General features: G+C 35.8%; 1 protein-coding gene across 1 annotated transcript in view; it reads left to right on the top strand.

Moving 5' to 3' along the window:
• Positions 1 to 27326, top strand: part of LOC104409467 (voltage-dependent calcium channel subunit alpha-2/delta-1-like) — a gene marked incomplete at its 3' end in the record, with an annotated part of 96085 nt that overhangs the window by 31219 nt on the left and 37540 nt on the right. The window contains exon 3 of the mRNA XM_010019341.1: positions 8459 to 8588. Within this exon, the coding sequence (XP_010017643.1) occupies positions 8459 to 8588 (130 nt within the window). The remainder of the gene's footprint in view (positions 1 to 8458; positions 8589 to 27326) is intronic.

Raw genomic sequence — 27326 nt, 5'->3', positions numbered from 1 at the left:
TCGTTAGGATTTCCTCATACAGGCATTTTTAAAAAACATAAAAATAGTCTTGCATAGTGTTAGGGCAGTTTGCTTAAATTATTATGCAGTATTTAGTCTGCAGGGAAAGTCTATGGTCCATATGTAACCCAGAGGTCAGTTCATGGCTTAATGTTACCTACTGTTTTTATCTACCTAGATACAGCTGGCATTTAATTAGTGAAAAGCTGCATTATGTTTATGTGAGCATGAATTAATGAGTGATGTTTGGATAGTGTTTTGAGCCCCATTAGTGTTAACTCAGAGGATCACAGGAAAAAAACAGATTAGAAGGGCTTCTGGAGGTCATGTAGTCCGACCTCTTTCTCAAAGCAGGGCTTTACTGTTATTAATGTTGCTGTTGACACAGAAGACGGAACAAATTAAGAATAAAGAGCAATAACCAATTAGTATGCTGCAGGATGTACAAAATCTGGACCTAACCAATATGACAGAAGATAAGCATGCACGGTGAAACAGGATCAGTTGATGGCTTAGCAAAGCATGGCAAAGACAACTGCATCAGATGAAAAAAATCAAATTAATTAAATGTTCACATTCAGTTGGTATTATAACTAATTCTCAATGAAGCATTAAGATGATTTAATAGTTCTTGTTCTCCAGGGGTATGATCTTTAATCAGATGTCGGGGTGGGAAGAGGTAGGCAGCGTGAGTCATTCCAATAAGAGTAGAACAGTTCTTAGTTTGAAATTTAATTGGGTGATGTATAAAAAATCTGAATTATATAGAGTGCATTTTGATTTTGAAATTATAGACAACCAAGTATTCTATGGGGCTTTTGTCAACAATGGATATTTTTATTTCATTTTATTACATAACTTTCAGTACTCTAATGGGATCTGAATGATCAGTAATTTAGGGGAGGCTATGGATTTTAAAGGTGGTTTTTTTGGGTTTTTTTTTGTTTTTTTTTTAATAATTAACTTTTGAGCTTTTTGAACTGTGCATAACATCTGAATCAGTTAGAGTAAGATGTGCTTTTATTCTGATAAGACCCTGTATTCCTAGCACTGGCTAATGATACTGTCTTATCCAGTCAAGCTGCTACTGAAGTCAGTGCTGAAGAAAGCAGCTCTATGCCACACATGATAACTTAAGAGCAGGTAGGAAAGTCAGTCTTAGTGAACTCCCTGGACCTGAACCCCTGAGTTTCCTAAGGCCATTACCCTATATAGAAAAGAACCAAGATGGGAGGTTCAGGTGGAGTTACACATTTTAACTCCATTGTAACATGAATAGGATGCACAACCCAGGAAGAATATGGAGATGTTGCCTGAATCTTCAGTAATGAAGGAAGTAGAATTAGAGATAACTGAAGCTAATCAAACATGCACAAGCTCAGGGGACCAGATGGGATGGGTACAAGGGTGCTGATTTTACTATAAGGCAGCTCTCCTTGAAACACTGGGAAGGTTAAGAGAAGTTGCTGGTGACGTGGGAGAGAGAAAGTGCCACAATACCTTTAGGAGGATAAATATGTTTTACCTGCTTAAATATTCTAAAATACATATTTCATTTTACCTGACAGTTAAAGAGGAAGTAAGAGAAGACAGGAATGGATTCTTACTTACAGATGTTACAGCAGCAGACTTTACGCAGCTTTGCTTTGAAGGTCAGCGGTAATGTGTAATGAGAAAAGAACAGACTTTCCAGATCTTTTCTTATTAAGGAAGAAATCAAGGTTTCAATAAATATAATTCTACCTCACTAAAATATGATGTCAGTTTTAGGAAAGACAAGCTGATTGCACAGGTCTCTCTAAAATAAATTACTTTAATTGCTAATATGTTTTGGTAACTTCAGATTTTCAGCTCCTCATCCTGCCACCTGATTTAACCTCCTTAGCCCTACCTTGTCAGGACACTTACAGAGTAGAGTCTCTGCCTCTTCAAATCGGACACACATATATTGTGGCTTGTTTGCTTCAGACCTGTGGTTACAAATAGGTGCTCTACCTGTACTCAGTGGGCATTAGCTGCAGGAACACAGTGTCTCTGGCAATTTATACTTTCAGTTTTCAAGTAAATATCAAGGAGATGGAGGTACAGTCTTGGCTTACAAAGTGGAACAAGGTCGATTTGGTAGGTCTTGTAGGAATTTGAATTCTTACATTCAGTTTAAAAGAGTAAATCTGAGCAGGTGTCTTGTCCAGCCCCTCTGGAAAAGTATTAAACGTATTTGAATTTTTAGTATGATATATTGCCATCTTCTGTCCCATTTGGACCACTAGTCTACCACAGAATTCCGTCTTAATACTTGACCAGCCATGTGCTGACTCCCTTTTCTAGTTGGGTAGTTATCATGTTGTAGAAAACAGTCTATCATCTCTTGCAGTTTCTTACCTACAAATTGTACAGAAGTTTTGTTCGGTGATTTGTAAGTCATAGCTACAAAATACAAGGATCGGTCCTGTGGATATGATTCAAAATGAAAATTCATCAGTCCTTTTAGCATTTTTCTTCACAACATGGATGATAAAATGCTGGTATAATCATTAGAAATTTAAAATAATTGCTGTTTTTCAGTAATTCCTTTATTACTATTTTTTTATTATTATTTTTAGGTTATTACCAAATGATCTCTTAAATCCTGATAATTTTCCTTTTTGTCAGAAATTAAAAAAGTTATGTTACTTACAAAGAAATATAATTCCCTGAGTCATGGTATTTAAGGTGCACTCAGATGCAGTGTCAACTCTTTCTGATTTCCAGAAACTTGTATTTCTGTTTTGAAACTATCTTCACCTGAAGGAATTAGGAAAACCCAGTCCTTTTCACCCGTTTCTCTAAAACAGATTTCACTGAAATGCTAAAAGAGAGACAAATTTTCAGGGGCTCATAAAATCATCAAATACTTTGGGTTGGAAGGGCCCTTCAAAGGTTATCTAGTCCAACCTTCCTGCAATAAGCAGGGACATCTTCCACAAGATCAGGTTGTTCAGAGCCCCATCCAACCTGGCCTTGAATGTTTCCAGGGATGGAGCACCTACCACCTCTCAGGGCAACCTGTTCCAGTGTTTTGCCACTCTCATTATAAAAAATTTCTTCCTTATATCTAGTCTGAATCTACCCTTTTTTAGCTTTGTCTTATCACTATAGGCCCTGCTAAAACATCTGTCCTCAGACTTCCAAGTCCTTTTGTAGTAAATGAATTACATCAAGGATTCATTTATTCATGAAACCAAACTCATGATGCAGTTGATTTTGTGAATAGGTTGGAATGCAAAGCAATAGAAGACACTATTATGTTTGGGATACATAATAATTTTGTGGGTATTTAAAAGTTCTTATCAGAAGCTTTGAACCATGAGGGTCAGATAAATGAATGCACACAGAGGGTTTTGAACCATCCATAAAAATAATATAGTTGTGTATATGGTAGACAGGGACAAGCCTTTAAGTAGGTGTGTAGGAGTGATTATCAACAAAAGATTACACAAACCCTATATGTATAATACATATAATATATAAATTCTTATGTTTATGTATATGAATATGTATATATATTATGTTTAACACTTCTCTGTTGTCTCACAGGAAAAATAAGAATATTTAAGTTCCTATTTTATTTATAACTCTTTTGGTGGCGTTTTATCCCTAAGAGTAGATAGAAGGATGTCATTTTACTTAAAATCTTAGTGTAGCTTAGTGAAGACCACAGTCCCCTGCTGACACAAACAAAAAGGAAGTAAACTGTTTGCAGTTCTGTCACAACCACGTAAACCACTTGGCAGCTTTCCCACAGCTGGAATATCACATCTATTGAAAAGGAAATAAAAGAAGGTGTCAGAAGGCAGTGCACTTATGACATTATCTAAAATGCTGTGAAAGTGCTATGGCTATTAGGAATGCATTTTAGCTGCCTCTTCAAAATTAACTTCCCTCTGTCTTGTCCTTAGAAGAGCTGTTTCCATCCTTTGCTTGCTGCAAATGTATTGCTGAGCTGTCTGCTTCAAGCGACATCTCATTTTACTCTTGCTGTTGTGTCCAGCTGTAACTTTTTAATGGGGCCACAAACAATGTTGGAGGGGCTGTGTATGTAGGTCTACTGTATTACTTTCCTCAGGGAGAGAAAAAAACCAACAAAACAGCAAAACTGGTTTTGAGTAAGGAACTGAGTGTAGAAAAGATTCTATGCTTGTTTTGTGCATGGTAGCGTTCATTTGTACAGAGTAGATCTGGGAGTGGACTAAAAGAAGCATAGGCAGTGAGATTGAACATTCATTCTCCTAAACGGCGTTGGTAGGGACAGCAAGGTTTTATGCAAAACTGTCCCTAGGTATTAGGGCAATGGAGAATACTAGCAACCAATTCCTTTCTATTTTATATAGGTATGAAATTAGGCAAGTGCCGTTGTTCCTTGCTGGATATCAGTTTAGGAATTAAAAGAAATCTACCTTTTATTCTTTTGTCCTGATGCTAAATCTGTTCTGATGCTTTGAGCAACTTCTACATTGTTCCTGCAGAGAGTCTGCCTTCAGAAAACCACTGAAGATTGTTTCAGTTTGGTTGTGGCTTTTGTGTGTTTCATTGATGATATTTTTTTAATTAGTATCAGTTTTCTAATCTTCAGTTTTCAACATCTACAAGAAGCAAAACTCAGTAAGTTTTATGTTTGTGAAAAAAAAAAAATTCCCATTTCTACACTAACCAGTGCTTTTCAGCTAACTGAATATTTACCGGTAGAGGCACAAAATCCACTCATCTTCCCATGGCTATGATGATGAAAAGTAAGTGAATGCTATGGAAAGGAATTGGGATATGAAACGGGCAGCCAAACTGTGTCAGACATTCTTGAAATGACCTTGTTTCATTTCATTTTAATGGTTGTTTCCTTTTCTTTACACATCTTTCAGTGACAGTTGTTGGCAGAAGGCTTCCACTTTACATATATTCATTTATGTTTGCAAAGCTCTTGAAAGAAGTTGCATTATTTCTGCTATGTATTTAGCTTACAAAAACCAGAAAGCAACCTCCAGTTTATTTTGAGTCATGCCAGAAGTGATTTAGCCAAGATAACAAAGAACAGCTACAGAAGAACCCACTTTACCTGAATTTTAGCTGCTATATCAATTTCCCTTTGTTCTGATGGTGAATAGTAGACACATGAAAAAAAAAAATTTATTTATTTAAAACCAAAATATCTTAAAATGGCACAAATGTGAACTGAAGAGAGAAATTGATTCTATCTGCCTCACTTGGGAGGGAGAAATTGGTCTGGTAATTCATTGCAGAGAAATGAGTGAGTTATTTTGCTGACTGTCAGTGGTAGGTAACAATGTAATTCAATAAGTGAAGGCCAGGTTTGAATAGATAGGAAATTAATCTTTAGCCAGTATCTCCAGTGGGATTTTCCTGTGCCAGTATTGATTGCATTTCAGCTCCTGACTTGAGAGAGATACTGGTTGGAGCTGGATTTTAATTGTATTCACATGCTGGATTACTTTGATTCAAAATATGTGTTTTGCTACTTTCCAAAAAGGAAAGTTTAACTTGGTATTAAAACTGCACCAACCGATGCCACAATCTGTCAGACTTTTGATAGAAATTCCAGACTAAAATAAATAATAACATTGAGGTGTTCCTTTTTATTTATTTATTTTTTTAAGTGTAGATGTAGCTCACTTGAAATTAATGAATTTGGCAAATGAGAAGTAAATAGTTTTCACTTTATATAGAAGAATCCACCATGAACACTGGATGTATAGGGCCTGGCACAGCCTTAGTCTTGCTGGTCAGGAGGTAGTGGCCAAAGAGATTGCACCGTTAATGTGCCTGTAATCCTTCTGATACTTCCCTGCTGTATGCAGAACTAGCTCAGATATCTCATGTGAAGGAAACTATAGAACTCTGAAAAAATGTTGTCATTTGGTATTTCTGGGATTCTGGGGGCAGATAGATGCATTGTTTCAATATCTGATTTGTATGTCACAAAATACTCTCAGGAAAAGTCAATAACAGGGATGCAAAAGCTTCTACATTACTTTATGTAGTTTGTGTAGATCCACTGCCCTGCATCAATGAAATCGAGAAGAGATGTTAGAGATGTTAGATACATGTTCTTGTTTTGGAATCATGAAATATTGGTAGGAAGAATGACAGACAGGTATTGTATGGTATGCAATATCCCTTTGATTAGTTTGGGTCATCTGTCCTGGCTGTGTCCCCTACCAACCTCTTGCCCACTCCCAGCCTACTGGTGAGGGAGAATGTTGGAGAGACAGCCTTGGTGCTGTGGAGCACTGCTCGGCAGTAGCCGAAACACTGGTGTGCTATCAACACCTTTATAGCTACCAGTACAACACTATGAGGGCTGCTATGGAGAAAATTAACTCCATCCCAGCCAGACCTGATACATGGTTTTACTTTCTGCTAAATTCAAGAGAGTGGCATACTGCATCAAACATTTCAGGCTCTGTTGTACAAGTATTTGCTGCTTTTCTAATCCACTTTCCAAAACTAACATTAGAAGCATCTAAATGCGAAAGTATGGTATTCAAAAGTCCTCTTCCATAATAGAAGTCGTCGTGTCCATTAGAACTAGTAAAAAAAATAATACCACACACATGAATGTTGAAGGCAACATGTGGTCTTAGGAGTCCCAAGAAAAATAATGTTTTTAGGTAATTTATGCATTTTAACAATTTAGATTATTTAATGCCATTATATACATGGATTTTACCTGATAATAGATCTGCTTTTTTAAAAAAAATCATCCTTTACTTTCAGTATTAAGAGTTATGTTTCCCCCTCTGTCTCATCCACCAGAGTGGACTTAAGTACTAAGTAACAAATGTAACATCTTAGCAAAAGGTGTAGTAGCTTTGCTGCATAGAAGTAGTCAGAATTATTATCCACCTTCTATTCTTCCAGAAGTTTAATACTCTTGTATGTGAGATTCATCTCACCTAATTCTATGCAGTTGTGTTGCAGCCTTCTACATCGAGGCAACTTGCCCTTGGGCTAGCTTTATAGTCAATGGGAAATAGGAGGCATGTCTAAGGTATGACTCATGTCTGATTAAGACAAGATGAATTGCACTCTAAAAATGTCCCTTTCTCTTCACTGGCTATGAAGACAGCCTGCGGTGATGAGCTCAACACTGTTATGTTGTTGAAATCAGTGGATATCACTGGTTAGATGAATTCTGCCCTTTGTGGTTCCAAAGGAAACCACCTCCTTGAAACCCATCAGAGACTGCTGCTTACTTCAGGCAACGTTTGAACCTATACTTAATACAGAATTTGGTCATAACCCTGTGATGAAACAGATGAGGAAACATATGCAGTTTAGTTAATTACTTTGTAGGTAAGTTAAATTTATCTGTCTATTCTTTGATGGGGGTAGTAGACACAGTGGTAGCGTATAGAGAATAGCCTCAGCACACACATGCCTGACTGACCAGACAGGTGCTTCTTTGTCAGCACTATTTTTTAAGCATAGCACATTGACTCTGTAGTATTAAAAATATCCTTATAATTGCATACAGTTGCTGGTCTGAGTAATCATTCGATATCATAGTCGATTCATTGTTGATTTAAGTGGTTGTCTCTGCTCATGCCGTGGGTACTCCTGCATGTTCCAGCTGCTTCTGAACCAGGTAAAGACATTACTATCTCCCCTTGGTCTTCATGACCTCCTTGGTTTCCATGCAATTTTTGTAGCTGAATTAGAAAAGCCTCTACTTTTCAAAGTAGTTTTTACTAGTTAAAAGCGAGACAGAGTGAATTGGAAGGACTCAAGAGGCTGGGGTGCAGATGGTCAGTGAGAGATGATGGAAACCCAAGGCAGGCAGGTGGAGATGAGCACCTGAGTGTTTGGGAACCTTTCTACCTAGGCAGCTGTGCAGGAGAGTACACGAGATTTCATTAAGACTTATTATTAAAATAAACCAGTGAACAAAACCTCTTTCAGCCAGAAGTTCTAAGAAGCCTTAATTTCCTTTCCTTGTCTGGATGCACACCACTGTTTCTCAAAAATCCATTTATGAAATACGTATTAATGGTATCATTTTAAGATTTGTAGTTTATTATCTACAGAAGGAAAAAAATACATGGGATTTATATTTAAGGTTTAGTACAAATTATTACACAGAATAAAAAGTATTGGTTTTGCCTTGCATTATTGGTGTTAAAATTCCATGCACTCATGAAATTTAGGTTTTTAAGGTATTAGGCTGTTACTTTGCTTTTGCAGCTCTTCATTTCACTGAGTCACATTGGGTAACTCATACCTTAAAATAAAGTATACACAAATATTTCTGGACCTGGAACAAATAAGTGTGTTTATACACAAGTGCATAATATTAGCTATGAAAGAAAGGCCATGAGCCTTTTATGTAAAAAGAAACAAATGTGAATGGAGTTGTTTTCAGCATACTTTGTAATATTTTTCCCTTTACATGTCTTTCTTTAAAAAGCCTGAAAAGAATGACACTGAATCTGGCAGCCAGAGAATCAGACCAGTATTTGAAGAAGATCCTGTTTTCCGACGGCAAACGTCTTATCAACATGCAGCAGTCCACATACCAACAGATATTTATGAAGGCTGTAAGTAGCATGTGAACAAAGTGATTTCATTTTAATACGAAGCTTATTATTCAGTAGTACTTCAGAGATGTGCTCTTCTAAGCGTATGTTTTATCTTATGAATAAGTGGGGAGCCATAGTTGAAGATACCCATTAGGACTGGATCTGAGATTCAAGAATTGAACTGAAGGTGAAACTCTTACATGGTCTGATTTTTTTAATCCATTCTTTCTCTATGCTGTGTTCTCATTTAGTACAAACAATTCTTGACAGCTTTTCTTTACATGGTTTTGGCTTTAGGCACAGATGAGTACTGAAAACATTTTTGAGTATCCCAAAAGCATATGCAGTTCAGGCAAGTAACATGCTGTGGGAGATGGTAGTACTTATATTGCATGCAGTGCATTTCTAGAATTGCAGTAACAGATTTTAACAGAGAATTGGAATAAATCCTTTTTAAACTATGTCAAAAATTAATATATATACACATGTACTGCTGAGGATTCTTTAATTGTGTTTCAAAATTAAGTACTTAAGTTCTCTCTCAGAATGAAAATAACTTCCTTTTTCTGTGCTCGTCATCAAGAAAAAAATCATTACCCAATAATAAGACATTTCATTCCAAATGACTGTGTGTTTTTTTAAATGGAGTTAGAAAACATATATAGGATCTGTATTTTTAAGTTGAGGTGTGCTATTATTTATTTATTTAGGGTCCTAATTTCAAGTATGCAGCCTTTCTCCTCTTTCAAAATCTCATCAAGGGGAAAGAGACCCTAATATGACCTGAGCTCTTTAAAATTCATGACCATAGTTGTCTACAGCTTATACAAATGACACAGGGATGAGAATGGAAATGTCAGTATGATGGGGGAAAGAACCATAGTAGTTTGTATTCTTGTGTCGTGTGCTTGACTGACAGACCTAGAGGATTATTCTGGGATTCTGGCTTTAATAAGTGGTAAAGTGCACCTTCATTGCAGGATTACAGGGAATAGACAGGCCATTTCCTTTGCTTTTGTTTGAAGAGAATTGATACTTCACTCTTAAAATGTTATAAAAACTTGCCTCCAATTATTAGAATATTTAAATACCATGTGAACTTTGATATAAGATTGTCATTGTAGCAGTGCGTAACATGTTTGAAGTTGTGTTCAATTTTTACCATTTTAGATGGTATTCCTGTGTCCCTTAAAAATACATGCTAAGTAATGTTACTTTACAAACCATTACCCTAAAACTTAAGACAGGCTAAGACATCCATAGGAAAGGTACAATTTTAGTATCTAGTAAAAATAACAGAATTGTAAATTTTTTTGAGGAAGGTAGCTGTATGTGCCACATATGTGGTTCATGAGAAAATCGTGTTCTCTGGGTGTGGCTATCGTATTATTTACCAGAGATGTGGAAGCTTGGAAAATTACCAGGAAGACTAATTCTGCATCAGCAAAATCATCTTGTTGGGGGGCTGGGTAACTTTTGGTTACAGATGGTGTTTTCAGAAATAACCGCTTGAGAATGCTTAAAAATTGCAGATTTCATATCAGTAAACACAAAATTGTCACCAGGTTTTATTTTACAGTAACAAAGTTCATGTGTCATCTGAAACACAGTGAGCAATTGGAATGTAGTCGTTCATGAGCAGATTTCCAAAATTAGAGTTTAATTTTATTTTCACAAGTAATTCTATCTCCAAGAAATTTTTACAACCCTAGAAAGACGGATAACGTATTTTGAACGCTGTGTCATTTTTCTTCCTGTTCACATGAACTAACCTGTCACATCTTTAGTGTGTGGTGTCCCTGCTTATGGCAGGGAGGTTGGAACTAGATGATCTTAAGGTGTTTTCCAACCCTAACTATTCTATGATTCTATGATCTTAATAGAGGTTTCAGTGCCCACTGTAGTAGGAAACAGTTGTACACTTTGAAAATAGTTTTCAGTAAATATGCAATTCCTTGTCTACATCACAGTCTGCTAGGGAACATTTACAAAACAGATATTACAACAAATCCATCTGAGAAACAGTGGATGAGACACAACTTTTAGTGCTTGGAAGCCAATTTTTTTTGACTGAATTAGACCTTGGAAAGATTTTTGCTCCTTATTGTATGTTTTTGTAGGATGCCAAGAGAAACAAAGAATTGCTTTTTGGATCTCACAGAAAAGGTTTCATTGGAGATATTTGACTTGTCTGTGCTTCCTTGAGATTGGTTTTTACTTGATTCTTACAGTAACGGGTTGCTGTCTCTAGGGGAGAGGAACAATTATGTTCAGCATCACACACATTCCTAAATCTGACTATTTCACATGGACCTGTTGGTCACACTTTGTCATATTTGGGTCGTTTTTTGTTTTGTTTTGTAATATTTTTTCTGTATGAAGCTGAGAATTTGAGAATCAGTAACTCTTAAACAAAATGTTATCCGTGACAATCTTTCTTCCCTAATCAGGTTTCATTTTTATTGCAGTTATTTCAGTTTTTTAAAATCTGAATCAAATATCTAGTTTCTGTCTCATGAAATTCTGAATGTGTGGATCCATCCTTCATATAGCCCTTTGAAACTGGTTTAGCCAGTAGTTCTCTAATGGTGCCTTACCTATTTAAACCTAATAAACTGGTATGTGCTATAAAACAATGTTCTTTGGCTTCCCACATATAAAGTGATTTGCTTATTTTGAAATATAGGGATGAGCTTCTTGTGGAGTAGACCCTTTTATTTCAGCATAGATATACATGATTCTTCATTGCAAAATACCGATTCACTATAACCAGGTTATTACTTTGTGGCTTCTTTGACTGCAGAAATAAATATTATGAAAGTTATTTTTTGCTTTTCCCTGTATCTAGAGACAGGAAAAAGTCTAGGGAGTTAATTTATTTGCCTGTTTCTGAGGATTACAGGCCCACTACAGGACAGGGCATTCCCAATAGACCAAAATCAGGCTTTTAATTCAGTATTTTTTGAGTCCCACTTAGATTTTAAAATAAAATCAATCTGCTGATGAAAACAGAACAGACCCTCAAGTCCTTCTACCACATGCACTGGGAATTAGTCATGCATCTCCTATTCGTAATAACAGAAGTCTTATTTCTAAATCCCTGTTAAAACTGTACTCTGCTTGTCCCTAAGCAGAATATGGGAACTGCAGGCCAGGGAAGTCCTCGGCACAAGGCAAGTGAGGTTAATCTGCATAGTGGATATTGCCACACACTGCCCTCCCCGCCTGAGATGCATAAAGCAGCATCTGTTGCAATGCTTGTTCTAGATGTAAGTCTGTGCTGGTGTTGCAGTTTTAGGAAAGGTGTTAGGCAAAGTGCACAAACAGGGATTGCTTTTTGTGCGTGTGGTTAATCCTGATTTACTTCCTCTGAATCAGAAATTGAAATACTGCTTCCACTTGTTACTACTTGGTCAGCATTGAAGAGCTGATTGAAGTGTCATGTTCACAGTAATGTGTCGTGAACATGATGACATCACTTTGAATATGTTTGGGCAGCTACCATCAAGAAAAAAAGACTTCCCCTGCTCAGAACCCAATAAAACAATCATGAATAGAGTTAGAATTAGTTGATGGTTCATATAGCTTAATAATAGTAAAATACACATACTGTTTGTTCATAGCATCCTTTTATTGGAATTGCAGTCAAAATTTTGCTGCTCCTTAAAAATCTTCTAAGATATATATTATTTTTTCATAGCAAGCTTGGTAGCGGACATCAATTTTACTTCTGTAGTAGTGCGTTGTATATGTAAATATTCAGTTATTAATAAAATATTTTGGATAATAGTGCTAATACTGGCAACTAAAACTTTTAGGAATAACTTGAACAATACTGTTTTGATGCTGCAGTGATTTTTATCTTGACTGGCATATTCATTAGGGACTCTAGTGGTAGGACAAGGGGTAATGGCTTTAAACTTAAACAGGGGAAGTTTAGGTTAGATCTAAGGAAGAAGTTCTTCACAGTGAGGGTGGTGAGGCACTGGAATATGTTGCCCAAGGAAGTTGTGAATGCTCCAACCCTGGCGGTGTTCAAGGCCAGGTTGGACAGAGCCTTGGGCGACATAGCTTAGTGTGTGGTGTCCCTGCTCATGGCAGGGGGGTTGGAACTAGATGATCTTGAGGTCCTTTCCAACCCTAACTGTTCTATGATTCTATGATTATCTCTTTGGAATTTTTGTACTATTGTACTGTTTCTTCATACCTTGGGTGTTTGGGCTAGAAGCTTGAAAGGAAGACATATTCTCTGGGAAGAAAGCTAGAAATGCTGGGAAATGAAGCCACAGGAGGAAGAATATTCATCCGACAAAACAACTCCAAAAAATAGGAAAAATTGCATTGTCATTTATTCATGGAAGTTTTTATGTGTAGATAATAAGATTTATTCAGGAATCAACATAGTAATAAAGTGTTGTGTAAAGATTTTGGCGTGCTACATCAGCATTCCTTAAACGACTAAAGGAGCACTAAGTTTTTATCCTGCTTTTTTCATATTTAGTTTAAATAGATACAACAGAAAAGCAAGACAGTTTTATTAATTAAATTGCTTGGTTCAAAATATTTTAAGTTTAATGCTGTTGCTATATTTTGATTATAGTTGAGAAATCGAAACTGTTCAGAGCTGGTTTTCTCATGGCTGCTTCTAAGGGATAAATAATGCAGTTTTACTACAGCTGAGATTGAAAAACGATTGTTTCAATTCTGATTTTGTGTGTGTGTTCACACGTTTCAATTTGGAAACAGAAATTGGATAATATCATTATGTATTTCTTGTGTTCATGGCATGTGAGATTACTGTTTCTTCTAATTAAATTTTAAACTATTTTCCATTATTTTAATCAGTGAGTTATTTGTGAAAACATGTAATGAGTGAAGTGGACCTTTAAGTGAATTTTCAGTGTCAGCCTCTTTTAAATACCAAACACTATGCCTTGGGGTAAGTATAAAGCAAATGTTAGTTGCAGCTAAGTCCCTAAGAACTGCCTGGTTGGTTCAGTATTGAACCTGGAAGGAAAATACTGATGCAGAAGCTTAAGCAAAGAACTCTAGGGTCTGTATCACTTTTTATGTTCTGACAGTTATGATTTCCCCCCTTCCTTTCACTCCTCCCCCAAGTACCTTACTAAAGCTCCCTGAATGAAAATCTTTTCAAATAAGCACCAAAAAGAAATATGTTTTCTAACCTGGTGACAAAGCCTGTTTCTGTCAGAATTCAGAATACTTTGGACAGTATCCTCCATCATGAGAAGCTACGTGTATTTTGGTACTGGGATTACATTGGTTTTATTGGATGGATGGTCTAACATATTCACCTAAAATCAAGTTTACCATGACTTTCATCTTAAATTATCAAAATTTAAGATAATAAGTTAGGGTAAGGAAAGATTATCTAGTAACTAAGGTCAATTTATTCCTCCTTGGAAGACTGAATTGATTAGATACATGCTATTTCGAAGGTATCAGCTGTAGTAAGGTGGCCGTGTTCAAGGCCAGGTTGGACAGAGTCTTGGGAGACATGGTCTAGGGTGAGACGTCCCTGCCCGTGGCAGGGGGTTGGGACTAGATGATCTTAAGGTCCTTTCCAACCCAAACCATTCTATGATTCTATGGTTCTATGATTAACATAGATTTAAAGCAATCTGCCTGACAATGCAGCACAAAAATGTTATAATACCATATTCTTGAGCTGAATATTTGCAAATATATTTTGGCCTGGAAAGTTTATCCAAGTTTAACTGGTTATTAAATACAACAGAAGTTGCCAGAAAAAGAAATTCTGGCAAATCTGAAATGAAACATACTTCTAATATAATTTTAGGTACTCTTCCAGACTTGGATTGTCTTACCTTAAGCATTCAAAAGTTTCTGTAAAATACAAAAGCAGAATTCCTGTTTTCAGAAGTAAATTTAGAACATAAATACCATAGACTTTCATAAAGAAGAAATTTTCTTATCACTCATTTCTACTGAAAGTGTGTCTTTGGGAATATTCTACCTCTGAACTTAGTCAAGTTTATTTGAAATTAACCAAGCGTTAGCCATTTAAAAACAATGTGGCTGATTCTACTTCTTTGGTATTTATTAGCATGGGAGCTGAGTGAAAGACGTCTTCATGAGATTGCTGATGCCTCTTAACCCTCAACATTTTTCCTGGAATGTTAATTTATTTTTTTTTTAACTTTTTGAAAAATAAATTATTACTTAGAAACTTTTTTTGGGGGAGGAAGTTATACAGCATAGTAATTTGTGTATAAAATACTTGCACTAGTGTTTGAATTCTACTAGATTTTGTTATATGCCACTAATTGGAAACAACAGATACTCATTTTTACATTTGTATCCATGGTTTTGTATTTTATATATATATAGTTTCTCAGCTAGTTCTCCAAGTCCTTCTGCAACATAGAACCAGAAGTTCATCTGCATGGATCTGTGACATGATCCAGTCTTCCTAAATACTAAAAGGATATGATCTACTACTTGTTTAATATCTTTAATACCATGTTGAGGTGTGTAAAGCCAAGCCATGATACCTGGTTAAACTGGTTATTACATGTCATGGTTTAAACCTAGCTGGTAACTCAGTACCACGCAGCTGCTTGCTTATCCTTCCTGTTCCTCTTCCCAAGGTGAGATGAGGAGGAGAATCAAAAGAATGTAAAACTTGCAGGTTGAGATAAGAACAGTTTAATAACTAAAATACAGTATAATACTAACAATGGAAATAACAAGGAGCGAGGTATAAAACTAAAAGGGGAAATGAAAAAACCTCAAACAATAAACGCAATTGATGTACAATACAGTTGTTCACCACATGCTGATCAATACCCTGCCCAACCAAGCAGTCATCAGTCCTCTCTGGGTAACTCCCCACAGTTTATATACTGGGCATGACATGGAATACCCCTTTGGCTAGTTTGGGTTGGGTGTCCTTTCCCTGCTTCCTCCCAGCTTCCCATGCCCCTCCTCACTGGCAGAGCATGAGAGACTGAGGAGTCCTTGATCAGGGTAAGCATTACTTAGCAACAACTAAAACATCGGTGTGTTATCATCATTGTTCTTAGACTAAACTCGAAAACACAGCACTGCACCACCTGCTAGGTAGAAAATTAACTCTATCCCAGCCAAAACCAGGACATTATGGTTCTGGCTTCAACAAAATAGAAAAGTGTGCAGTGAAGAGATATTCAGGACTTTCCTCTCCTATGTTCTCTGATTTTGAAAACTCGGGGTTTTAGGCAGCAGGCACCAAAACACCTTTGTGTTCCTACATTTCTTCTTTTTAACCATGTAACATTAATTTTCATAGTTTGTAATAAAATGTATGAAAAATAATTTTCTAGTAAATTGCGTGCTGTTTATCATTCAGTGTAGTGGCCTTTCACTGCAGAATTCTTGACCAGTAAATGTGTTTTGTATCCAGAATTATTTTGGACATTGCATCAGGTCTTGAGACTCCAGCATCTGTTAGGCTGCTTGACTGAGTAATAAATGTTTAAGCTGTGCATATTGCCAAAATCTGTTTTGAAGGCCAGATGATTAGTTCTTCTCCTCAGATCTCTTTCCACTCCTACAATATTTTCTCTCTTATGCACAGCTTGGAATAACAATTAGTATTGAATCCTTTTGTACCAAGAGGGGAAAGTTGGCTCTGCAGTAAGATTGGCCATGTTTTTCCAGTGAAATTAGCTAACAGTGGCATTTGCATTTTGCCAAGCAGAGCACTGAATATAAGTAGATCTTTATTATTTGACATATTTAAAAAAGAGACAATTGTAATGAAGATCATGAGAGAGAGAGTGATTCTGGTGTGTGGAATTCTCCCTGTATGGAAACCAGTGCAAGGATTCTTTACATTATAATCTGGCTTAGCTTTGCAAAATAGGTTGATATGGGGTGTACATCTTGTCCAAGCTTTGTGTTGGTCCTCAAGGGAAAATCTCACCTCAATCCTTTGTTCACCTACATCATGTTGAAAGCCTTTGTCATTGTGAAGGATGGCAACTGTGGTCTCAAACCTTCCCTACAGAAAGGGGAGACCATCAGGAAGTTACCTGGGCTTTCTGTAAGCGTAAATTCTCAGCACATACAAGTCTTCTAGGATTCACATGAACTCTTGTATAATTACTTCTTCAAAACTGTTTCCAGACAACTATAAGGGAGTGTGGGAAGAAACAGTTGTTATATTTGCAAACTCAGAGTGAAAATAAATGTTTAGATGTGTTTCAGTATGTCAAACAAATAGATATCATGAGTTAAGTTGACTACTGGGAAAAATGTGCTAAATTGCTTGATGTAGTTAATACCTAAAAAAAAAAAAAGAAATAGAAATATCAATTTGTGTGAAACATTTCATGGGAAAACAATAAAAGGCATTCTGTCTAAAGGGCCTTAAAATATACTTCAAATGGAAGAGTGAGGGGTTTGGGAATATTCCCTGGTTACCTCAAGTCTGTCCACCTTTTTTTTCCTGTCTCCTCAGACAAGTTTCCCTTCTTGTTTCATACTTGGTTGTTATTTTTCAATTTCAGTATGTTGAGATGTGGGATAAGAGAGGAGAAGGGAAGGAGAACTATGGCCTACCCCCTGTGTTTTTTTCCTGCTCTGGTCTCACACAAGCTGCCAGCTATGCTTTGAGCTGTGAAGTTGACACCATCTGTGACCCCATGGAGAGCTGGTACTTCTACCTCCACCCCTATGTCTGCAGCATCCAGTGGGGTTGTCTGGGCTGAAAGTCCATGTGTATAGCACAAACATAGGCAAACCCTTAAAGATGAGGACAAGATGTTTTAAACTCAATAAGCTGAGTTTAAATACATTACAAAATATTGTGAGCTGCATGAAATAGCTAACAGGAGTTGCTAAGAACAAGTGTTTTCATGCATACATACACACAAAAATAATGTATTACAATAAGAAGAGTTTGTGTTTATTCTTCACTTGACCCACACAAATTATGAAGAAAAAGAATAGAAATAGTATATTCACACTGTCCATTTTTTCACTCTGGAAATGTGAAATATTTCCTGTAGAACCATCTCTTTCCTTATTAATATTTTCAGGAATGTCTTGGTGGTTTGTCTTGGGTTTAATATCTAAACAATTCGATACACTTAATATCAACAGAATGCTGAAAGATTCCTGAAAAAACAGAAAAAAATCTGTTTTTCAGCTTTGCAGATTAAAAAAATAGTTCAAAATTTGTAAACCTCATTATTGAATAATTTGTTCTCACATTTCAGAATGTCTCATGTTGTAATTGCACAGCTTCAAATTTCACTCTGTTGATAGCAATCTAGCTATGATTCTTTTAACCCTTACTGGTTAAAAATTATATCCCTGCATTATTAGACTTTACAAGACTTCCATGATGAATCTTTATAATCCTATAGTCTGAAAATGTTTCATTCATTTGATTCTTTCGGAACAAAATGAAATAAAGCTGTTTGTTAGATTATAGATGTGCAGGAGATAAAAATTAAGATTCAAAGTATTTTATTCTGAAAAAGACTAAGCATGGTAGATGATATATTATAAAGAAAGGTAATAAATATGCAAAATGCTTGAAATATCCACATTGATAAATTTAGCAGGGTTGTTTACCAAGAAGCTGCATTTAAAATCAGCACTGGGTGAATGGATCAGAATATATCTTCTTTGCTGTATTTTTAGCATCTTTATTACCATATTATCCAACAGTGTAGTTATTATTTTTAAAGGAGTACCACCTTCACAAATTATATGCTCAGTTTTAGTTAGGAAGTGAGAAAGATGGCTAGTGAAAGGGAAAGACTAGTAACAAATTTATGTAGCCATATGTGGATTTGAATATCCTTAGAGAACAGCTTTTATGTGGATATGTCCAAAATTTACAGTCTTTAAAGGCTGTAACAACATGCAGAATGTAACTTAAGGACATGGCTACTATTTATTTGTTTTTCACTACCTGACTTACTGATTTGGTTGGTCCACTTCATTCTTTCTCCCAAATGAGTTCATTTTCAGTCATAACTATTAGGAAGGAATGATATGTAATTTAATAATAATACTATGTTTCTGTATAAACAGAATATATCTATATTAATTACAGATTTTTTTCCCATTATTGAGGCATATTTTGTAAAGTTTAGACAGTGTATTTTGAATGTTTAGCATTTATATATGTGTGTGTAAAGATACTTAATACTGCTGAACTTCTTTCAATTCATACTATCTTCAAATGTCCATTTGAGAATAAATTACATTATATTCTCTGCATCATTTAGATATCTTACATCAATTAACTTGCAACTTGAGTTAGATTACTACATTCTTATGGTCTTGCATAGTGTACAGTATCTTTGTTGCTTCTCTGTGCCAAAACATTTTATGCCAAATTAGATACCGTTATTTCTCTCTCTGATCCTAGTTCCTTTCAGATTACTATTTCTATCAGAAATAGCACACTGGTTTTGTTGGTTTTCCATCTTGCCTTCCCTGAGGCTTCTCCATCCTTTAGTCTGCACTTGCCTGCTTTCCCTCTTCTTATGTATGAAGTTCGGCCTTAGAAGTTATTTATCTCTCTTAGAGTTGTACAAACACTGATTTGAAAATGGCATTCACCACTGAGTAAAATTCAATCTTTATGTCTAGTGTGTGTCCTTCGTCCAAAAATGGACCTCACAAAACCTAACCATAAAATAACCATTTATCTTCATGATTTTCTCACACTCTTTTTTTTCTTTTTTTTTTTTTTTTTTTTTTTTTTTTTTTTTTGCTGATGGGGAAGATAAAAATTAATTCTCATTTACTGCAGGGTAAGTGCATGTGGGCAGCCAGTTACCACTGAGAAACTGATCTGTTGTACAATCACATGCCAGTACATTCCATTTGAGATCCTTTTAAGCCTGAAACATAGATATTTTCTAACTGGCACATGACTCCACTTCTTTGGTTTAGCTGTTGTCTTCCGTCCTACTAAGAAGCCTGCACTCATAATTCTTCATACAAATCTGAAGTTCTTTCTGTCTTGTCTTTTTCTTTCTGAAGGCAATTTTGACTTCTTTTTTCCATTTTGTATCTGCTTATTCTCATACGTCATGGGTTCTGGTCTCTTCACTGCCTTTTCCTCTTTCCTCCTTGAGTCTGCATTTCCTCCTCCAGGAGTCAATACAATCCTCTGCTTTTTCCACATGGTCACGTTGTTTTAACTGTTAGGCATCTTATTCACAGCTCGTTCTGATCCTCTGGTTCAGCGAACATCTGCCTGTCTTCAGTTGTCTGTCCTCTCTCTTGTTTTATCGCCTTTTGAATTTCCTATCTAAGTGCATCTCTAATCATTTTTCATATCCCCGTTGGGTAATATTTCATAAATAAATAGCTTTTGTCATACTTCTGCTTAAGATAATTGGCATCTTGCAGCCTTGACGTCCTGTCATCTTTAATGTGTCCTCTTTCCTTGGAGTCCCTTCTCCCTTCTTGGCTTCTCTTCTGGATTTCTTTAATAATGGTTTATTGTACAGGATACAAACCTCTGAAAATAAGTATTGTCAATTTTAAAGCAGTATGCATTTCTGTCCTTTTCTATACAAACTGTCTTCAGTTTTGTATCTTTAGGATAATTTTCAAAGAAAAAATGTATTGTAACAAAACTCTGAATGTTATCCAGCAGATATGTTTATATGGATTTGCACTGAATGCCAAGTTACTTGAATGAAATTGAGTAAGCTGTGTTAAAGTGCATTTGTGCTTGAAGTATCTGTTTCTTAGCAGGATTCCTAAACTTAGACAGGACATTTCATTGAGACCGTTACCTGTCCTTTCTATTGTAGCCAGCCCCTGCCTGGCAGACCTGCTTCAAGTAAATGTACAAAAACAATTAACCTAAACATTTGTTTTGAAATGAGACCAGGACTTTTCTGTTGATCAACATTATAATGTTAGTTGCTTCTAATAAACAAGGTCACTCCTCTCATTGCAAGTCAACTTTCAGCTTACAAGTTGTTTATTCAAATGATTTTGGTTTATACAGTTAAACACACTGCTCTTTAAAACAATTATCTGTATAACTGTTCATTCTGTAGGAGTATTTCGTTGTAAGTTATTTACATTTATTAACCTTTTGGCCTGTTCCTGGGAAAGGCTATGTGTCCTTGGTATCCATTTATTTCCAGTAGCACTTGAAAGCACTTAGGCCCATTCAGGTCAGCACCTTATTTTATGATGTGGAAAAGGAATAAATAGTTTCTGGCCACAGGAAATAGAATGGGAAAGGGGGGTGGGGGTGGGGGGGAACACATCTAGACCTTGGCCTTCTCAGTTGGCAGCTGAAAATCAAAAGCACACTTCAGTAGCTCAGTGTGATGGGTATAGCAAGTGACAGACCATTCGGAGCTGAAAGACAGAAGGTAATGAAATCTTAAATTAGAAAATCTTCTAAAATAGGCTGACAGAACAGCTCAAAACCCATTTAAAAAAGTCACATAGAGCTTGACAAAGGGGAAGAAGAAATAAAGATTGGGAATGCAAAAAGGCAAGTGTGTCTTAAGAGCCTTGTGATTTGAATGTTGAAACTTTACCATGTGAACTTCTTTCCAGAGATGTCTGGATCTGTGCTGGTTAGCTGTGTCCAAAGGTCCAAAGAGACTGTCATGTCAGTTGCTATCTTTTGTTATGCATATAGACGGCAGGATGAAAACAGATTTTTGTAGCAGCACTATGCCAGTGACAGATGTTTGCAAATTATTTGTATTCCTATGATTCTTTCTGGAAGAACAACACTAATGTTCCTTGTTTGAAATGACCACATAGGATGATATGAGTTCACAGTTAAAATATTTTCTTGAGGCATTAGAAAATAAATGATGGAAGAAGGAAGTAGCATAATTGCTATTGAACTGGGAGGTGCCAGAAGATGTTGATTTAGTATTTCCTAGTTGTTTTTCTTCTGGGGATGAAAGGAAGATTGTTTGTTTGGGCTGTTACTTTGCTTTAATTGAAACATAAATCTCAGGAATGAGCATTTTGCGATGTATCTGATTGAAGCTGCTGCACGGTCAGCCTGGACATATCAAATACATATTTTGTTTATTGCTTCAGTGTCATTTTGTTGAATCCAAATAGGAGTGCTCAACTCCTTGGACAACATGCTGCATATCAAATACTGTCAGTTTAGTTGCAAATTCAAGAGCAGACACACTCAGAGCCATTTGGCAGTTCAGAAGACCTAGGTTTAACCTTCTGCTTCTCTAAAGTAAGGTGCTGCAAAATAGCTGTCTGAGTGAGACATTTCTATATATAATGCAGGAATGACTCAGTGATGTGCTAGACCCAGTAGGTACACTGCAGTGGTCCCAGTGACCCTGGTATTTCTGATACTGTAAAACTGAAATACAATCTCCAAGGGGATTGGGCTGTATCATTATTTATCAGAAGAAGAGGCAATCACTTGTTCAGATGCAAACAGTGTAATATTCTGGCATCAGTAGACTTGATGCCAGTGATGTTTGACAGAGTTTATTTGTGATTAAGTTTTTTCACATTTAATAATTATGCAGAGAAATACTGTCTGTGGTACTGCCTGTGACATTCTCACATCAATGCGTGATGATAGAGTTGTGAAATAACATTACCAACGCATTAGAAGGTTATCCTATCATCATACCATATTTATACAAATTCCTATAAAAATCATTGAATATTCATTTTACTATCTAATAATTACAATTAATCTCAGTATTTAAACAATAACTTCCATTAAAATTTGGATGTATAGGTTACCTATACCTGTTAGAATACTATGTTCACGGGCATGAAGGTAGGCAGCATAAAGCTGCAGTCCTGCAAGTTCCTCACCTGCAAATCTTGTCTCTATATCACACAAAATGCCTTGTATTGTTCATATAGTGCAAGTCTTGTAGCTTATCTTACTGATTTTTTACTTTTCTAATGAAGTGACAATGTTTCCTCACCTTCTTATGCAGTATTTGCGGCTTGAACTAAATTTGCGTTTTGACAGTATTTTGCTCATCAGTACTGCAGGTCAAGTGAATAGTTTATCTTAACATGGATATAAGACTAAACCTGTTTTTGTAAGGAAACCTAAAGATGTAGGTACAGTGAGATCATTAATTAGTTCAAACTACATTTATCTTGTTGAAGTCAGTGTACTGATTTTAGTTGAGCTAGGATTGTCCCTGAAGCATTTAAATTATTAAAAAAAGGTGCTAATATTCTCATACTAACAAATGATCTACTTTTCCTATGAATATTTTGCTATACTGAGAACTTTAAGATAGCCACATCTGTAGTTATAACAGAAAAAGCATTAAAAATCCTAAAATAACGGATAAAATAGCACATTGCAGTTAAATTGTTGGATGCTTTGTGATAGTAAAATAATAGGGAAATCAAATGATTTCCTGTTGACAACTTATACATGAGAAAGGATTGTGTCCTGGAAATTTCATTAGTCCCAGCTTGAATGTAATAACATGGATGGTGGATAAATGAGATTTCATTGAAGGATGCCTGCTCTATATTTAGAAGAGATCAGCTGAGAGATACAAAGTGTCACTGTTAAATTATTTCTTTATTAACTTTAAATTTCATTTCCTGTAGTTCTCACCAGCATGAGGAATTTACATTATTTAACCAGGAAAATCTTTCCACTTTGAAAATCTTACTGCAGTGTGAGAACTCTGTTTTGACAGCCAGGCTTGACAGTTGAAGTTTTTCTTTTTAGGTCAACAAATGTAGATGGTTGTTGACTTAGATTTAATCATATTGGGTTTTTTTTCTAATACGATAAATATTTTTATTCATACAGAAGAAATGGTATAATGCTTGATGATGAAATAGTATTAGCCCATTCTTGAGTAAATATGTTTGCCAGTGGACAGTGGCGAACATCACTTTATTTTTGTAATGTTGTCAATTTTAATGAATTGGAGCTCTTTTTTTTGACTGGGATCTGTCATACTTTTTTCCTTAGCTAACAACTTACAAGAAGTCTTGTATTTTTAAATTGAAGATGATGTATTTGATAAAGTTGTACATAAAAATGCATATTTGTGGTTATTTATCATTTCATCCACCATAATGCATTTTCCCTCTTACTCACTCTCCGTATGTACCTCAGAATGAGTGCTGATTGCTACGTGTGAAGAATCTGCCAAGTCAGACTGCAGCACTCAATCATCTTATAGAATCATAGAATAGTTAGGGTTGGAAAAGACCTTAAGATCATCTAGTTCCAACCCCCCTGCCACGGGCAGGGACACCTCGCACTAAAACAATGGCACCAAGACTCCATTCAAACTGGCCTTGAACACTGCCAGGGATGGAGCATTCACAACTTCCTTGGTCAAAATTTTAATAAGGGGGGGGGGGGAGGAAAATGTTATTTAAAAAATAACTATAGTTAGGATCTTAAATTCTGTTGTATGGTAATTATTGCACAAACCTATGTGTAGGATATAAGTAGAATAAGATCTGTATGTTGTTAATCTGTTCTCTGAGGGTAATAGGATTTTGAATGGTGTCTAACCTTTGTCTGGTAGGAAGATTACATTATGCAGATTATACTTTTACAAAAAGAGGTTTAATTCTATGTAAAATATCTATTTGCAATTAATATGGAATGTTTTGATGTCAAAAGAGGGCTAAGATTCATTTCAAGCATATTATTCTGCAAGAGTTGTTATTGCTGGGACTTCGTGTATGAGAAGACTGAGATTAAAGAATATAGAAAAGGCAAATGTTGCAAGTAATTGTGTGGACCACAGAATGTGACATCATCCTTATCTCTTTAAAATATTGAAGAAGCATTTGCTTGAAAAGTATTACAACAGTGAATAGGTAATGAAGGGCAGGCCCATGTAGATCCATACAGAAATTCTACAGGTGTCCAAAAGTCACAATATACTGGATAATCAGGGAAGAGAGACACACTGGTTTGAAAAAGGGAAAACACTGGAAAAACGAGCAGTTGATCTTAGAAATGGGGAAGTTTTTCAGAGTTTGAGTTATTTCTCCCTAATAGTTGTGGAGAAACATGAATCTCAGTTACGTTTGGCCTCAACAAGCTGCATGATGTTCAAGAGTCGCTGCCCATCTCTTGTTTACCTTTCAAATAATAGTGATTGTCCCATATCTTGTGAAAACCTGCCGTGAAATCAAAAAGTTCTCTCACAGTTCTGTAGCATCTGTTCTTAGGTTAAATATTTGCAACACAGGAATTAATTATTTGGTTACAGAAGGCGTCCAGATTGTCTCAAACAAGTAGGCTATTGATCTATCTATGGATTACTAGGCTGACAAGTTGCAAGGCTGATAGTACTACAAATCTTGATCAACTGCAAATAATCTTCTAGCACTATGTTTTTGGTTTTGGGGTTTTTTTGTTTGTTTTTTTTTTTTTTATAGTGAACCTAGAAAACAGTGTTTAGTCTTTCAGGTTGGTTTTGCTGTACATGGATGTCTGAGATCGTCCTGATCTAATAGAAAGTCACAGGATAATAGTCTCTTGCCTCTAGCTTAAGTGGAAGGTGAAATGGAAACATTTATTTTCCAGATGAGACATTGATTTAGTAACAGCTTTCTATTACTGAAAACTACTGATATAGAAGTTAACATTTCCCCCTCTTTGAAGCAGCCTGGTGTGTTCAGAATGAGTTACATGCTCCAGCAGCTTCACATAGCTAAAAGCTGTTTGGCTCCAGTGACAAGCTTGTTATCCAAAACATGGACCACAAAATCATACAAAATCACAATTATTATTGTTCAAGGGTGTGCTTGTTTCCTTGCCCCTTTCCCTTCCCCTTCTTTTTTTCTTTTTTTCTTTTTCCTTTTCTCTTTTTCTTTTTCTTTCTCTTTTTCTTTTCTTTGACATGCAGGGACCATTCACACTGTGGAAATGCTAAGAAATCAGAATTGTTTCCTTATAATTTTCCAGTACACATCATTCCATCTACAGTTACTACCCGTTGCTTTAACAAGAGTTTTGTTGTATGTTATAGCAAAGCTCTGTTGCCTCATTTATATATGATGAAATTATTTGCATACATTTTGTAATTTTATTTTTTTAGTTATTTTCTGCTGTATTTTCCCCGTGAAATGACCTATTCTGTAGAAGCTGAGGAAGGGGAAGAACAGTGTCAAGCTTGTTAGGACTCTACCTCAGAGTGGTCACTTCCTGGGGTGTCTTGGGTTGTTTGAAACAACCATACTGAAGTGTGGTAAAATACACAGCACATAAATATATAGTAAATGGATCTGAAAAGTTAAGGAATATAAAAAAAAGATAGTATAGCATATATTGCTTGCATATAATATAATAATATTGTACATATTGCTTGCATATAATCTGGCAACTAACTTTTCATTAGTTCATGTAGTTTTTCTTTCTGTGATCTCTGAGTAATTCTTTGTGTATTTTGATTAGCATAAGAATATGGGAATTTAACATCACCATCAGGCAAATAGGAGGCTAAATATACGGTAACTGTATTGTGATCATAACAGAAGCAGAGAGAGAATAAATCATGGACAGTAAGGCATGTTGAGTGTCATATAAACCTTAACTTCTGTGTGCTGGTAATCAGCCTTTATCAGATTCAGCTCAAATTTAGAGCAGAATTCTTATGTAAAATGAGGTTTTGGTTGGGATTTTTTGTTTGTTTATATCCAAACCCAGTATAGCTTCTTGATGCAGAAGATAACCTTTTCATTAACTCATTAATTTATCTAATCTTTAAAACCTGGAGATACTCTGTTTTACCTTTTCAAAGTACACGTAGATCCCTTTAGACAAACTTAACACAGAGCTCTGAAAGAATAAAGGTTTGCTTACTCCTTATAACAACAGTAGAGACACTTTCCATGGTGCGAAAAGTTTTATGAGAAATTCTCTACTGAAAGATCTGGCTCTTTCCTAAACATACATCTGTATATATTCTATAGAGAGAGTATTCTTTAAGCAAAGACTTTACCTTCTGTGATGGATTCTGGAATTTTATTTCATGTCTACTCAGCTTAGAAACATTTTACTATTAGAATTTTCTGATACTGTTTCTTGAGTACATTTTCATAATGCATTTTGCTAAAACACCATGAACTTCTGTGGAAATACATAAATCAGTGATAATCAGAGAATTTAAATTCTGTACAGTACACCAGACAAACTTTTTGGTCCTCTTTAAAAGAACTGGTTTATGTAAATTTATTCAAGTTTATCGACAATGTAGTTGTATGCATTTTTATATGTTATTTTGTATGGTTTAGTAACATTTAAATGAATAAGACAAATGTAACACCTTTTTTAACTTATCTCAGTTTTTTACTTTAAAACAAAGTATGTCTTTTCTTGCTGTAAAATGGGGAGTGGGGAATTAATGGCTCACACTATCAGAAACTTTATGCACCCACAAAAACAAGTTGGGAAATTGCATCCTTCAAAATAAAAAGCACACAATCAATCTCCCGGTCGCATCAGGAAGCATTCTTCAAATGCAGTTCAAGAGTATGGATTTGTCTCTGCTTTTTAAATTAGTAATGGGATTTGAAGTATCAGAAGTCTGTTTGTTTTCATCACGTGGCAGGTTCTGACAGATTTCTCTTCTAGTGGGTTGTTTGTTGTTGGGGTTTTTTTTTTGAGACCTGGCCTGACAAAAGATCTTTTGATCTCTGAGATGTTGGTGTCTCATGGAGCTTCCCAAGAAAGACAGGGGAAGAGGCGAAATCTGGGTTTAGCTAATTTATAAAATCCATTAAGAG

The sequence above is a fragment of the Nestor notabilis genome, unplaced genomic scaffold (assembly GCF_000696875.1).
Source record: "Nestor notabilis isolate BGI_N333 unplaced genomic scaffold, ASM69687v1 scaffold2158, whole genome shotgun sequence".
In the NCBI taxonomy this organism is placed as follows: domain Eukaryota; kingdom Metazoa; phylum Chordata; class Aves; order Psittaciformes; family Psittacidae; genus Nestor; species Nestor notabilis.
The sequence above is the reverse complement of the archived record's forward strand: the minus strand, read 5'-3'. Positions and strand labels throughout refer to the sequence as shown.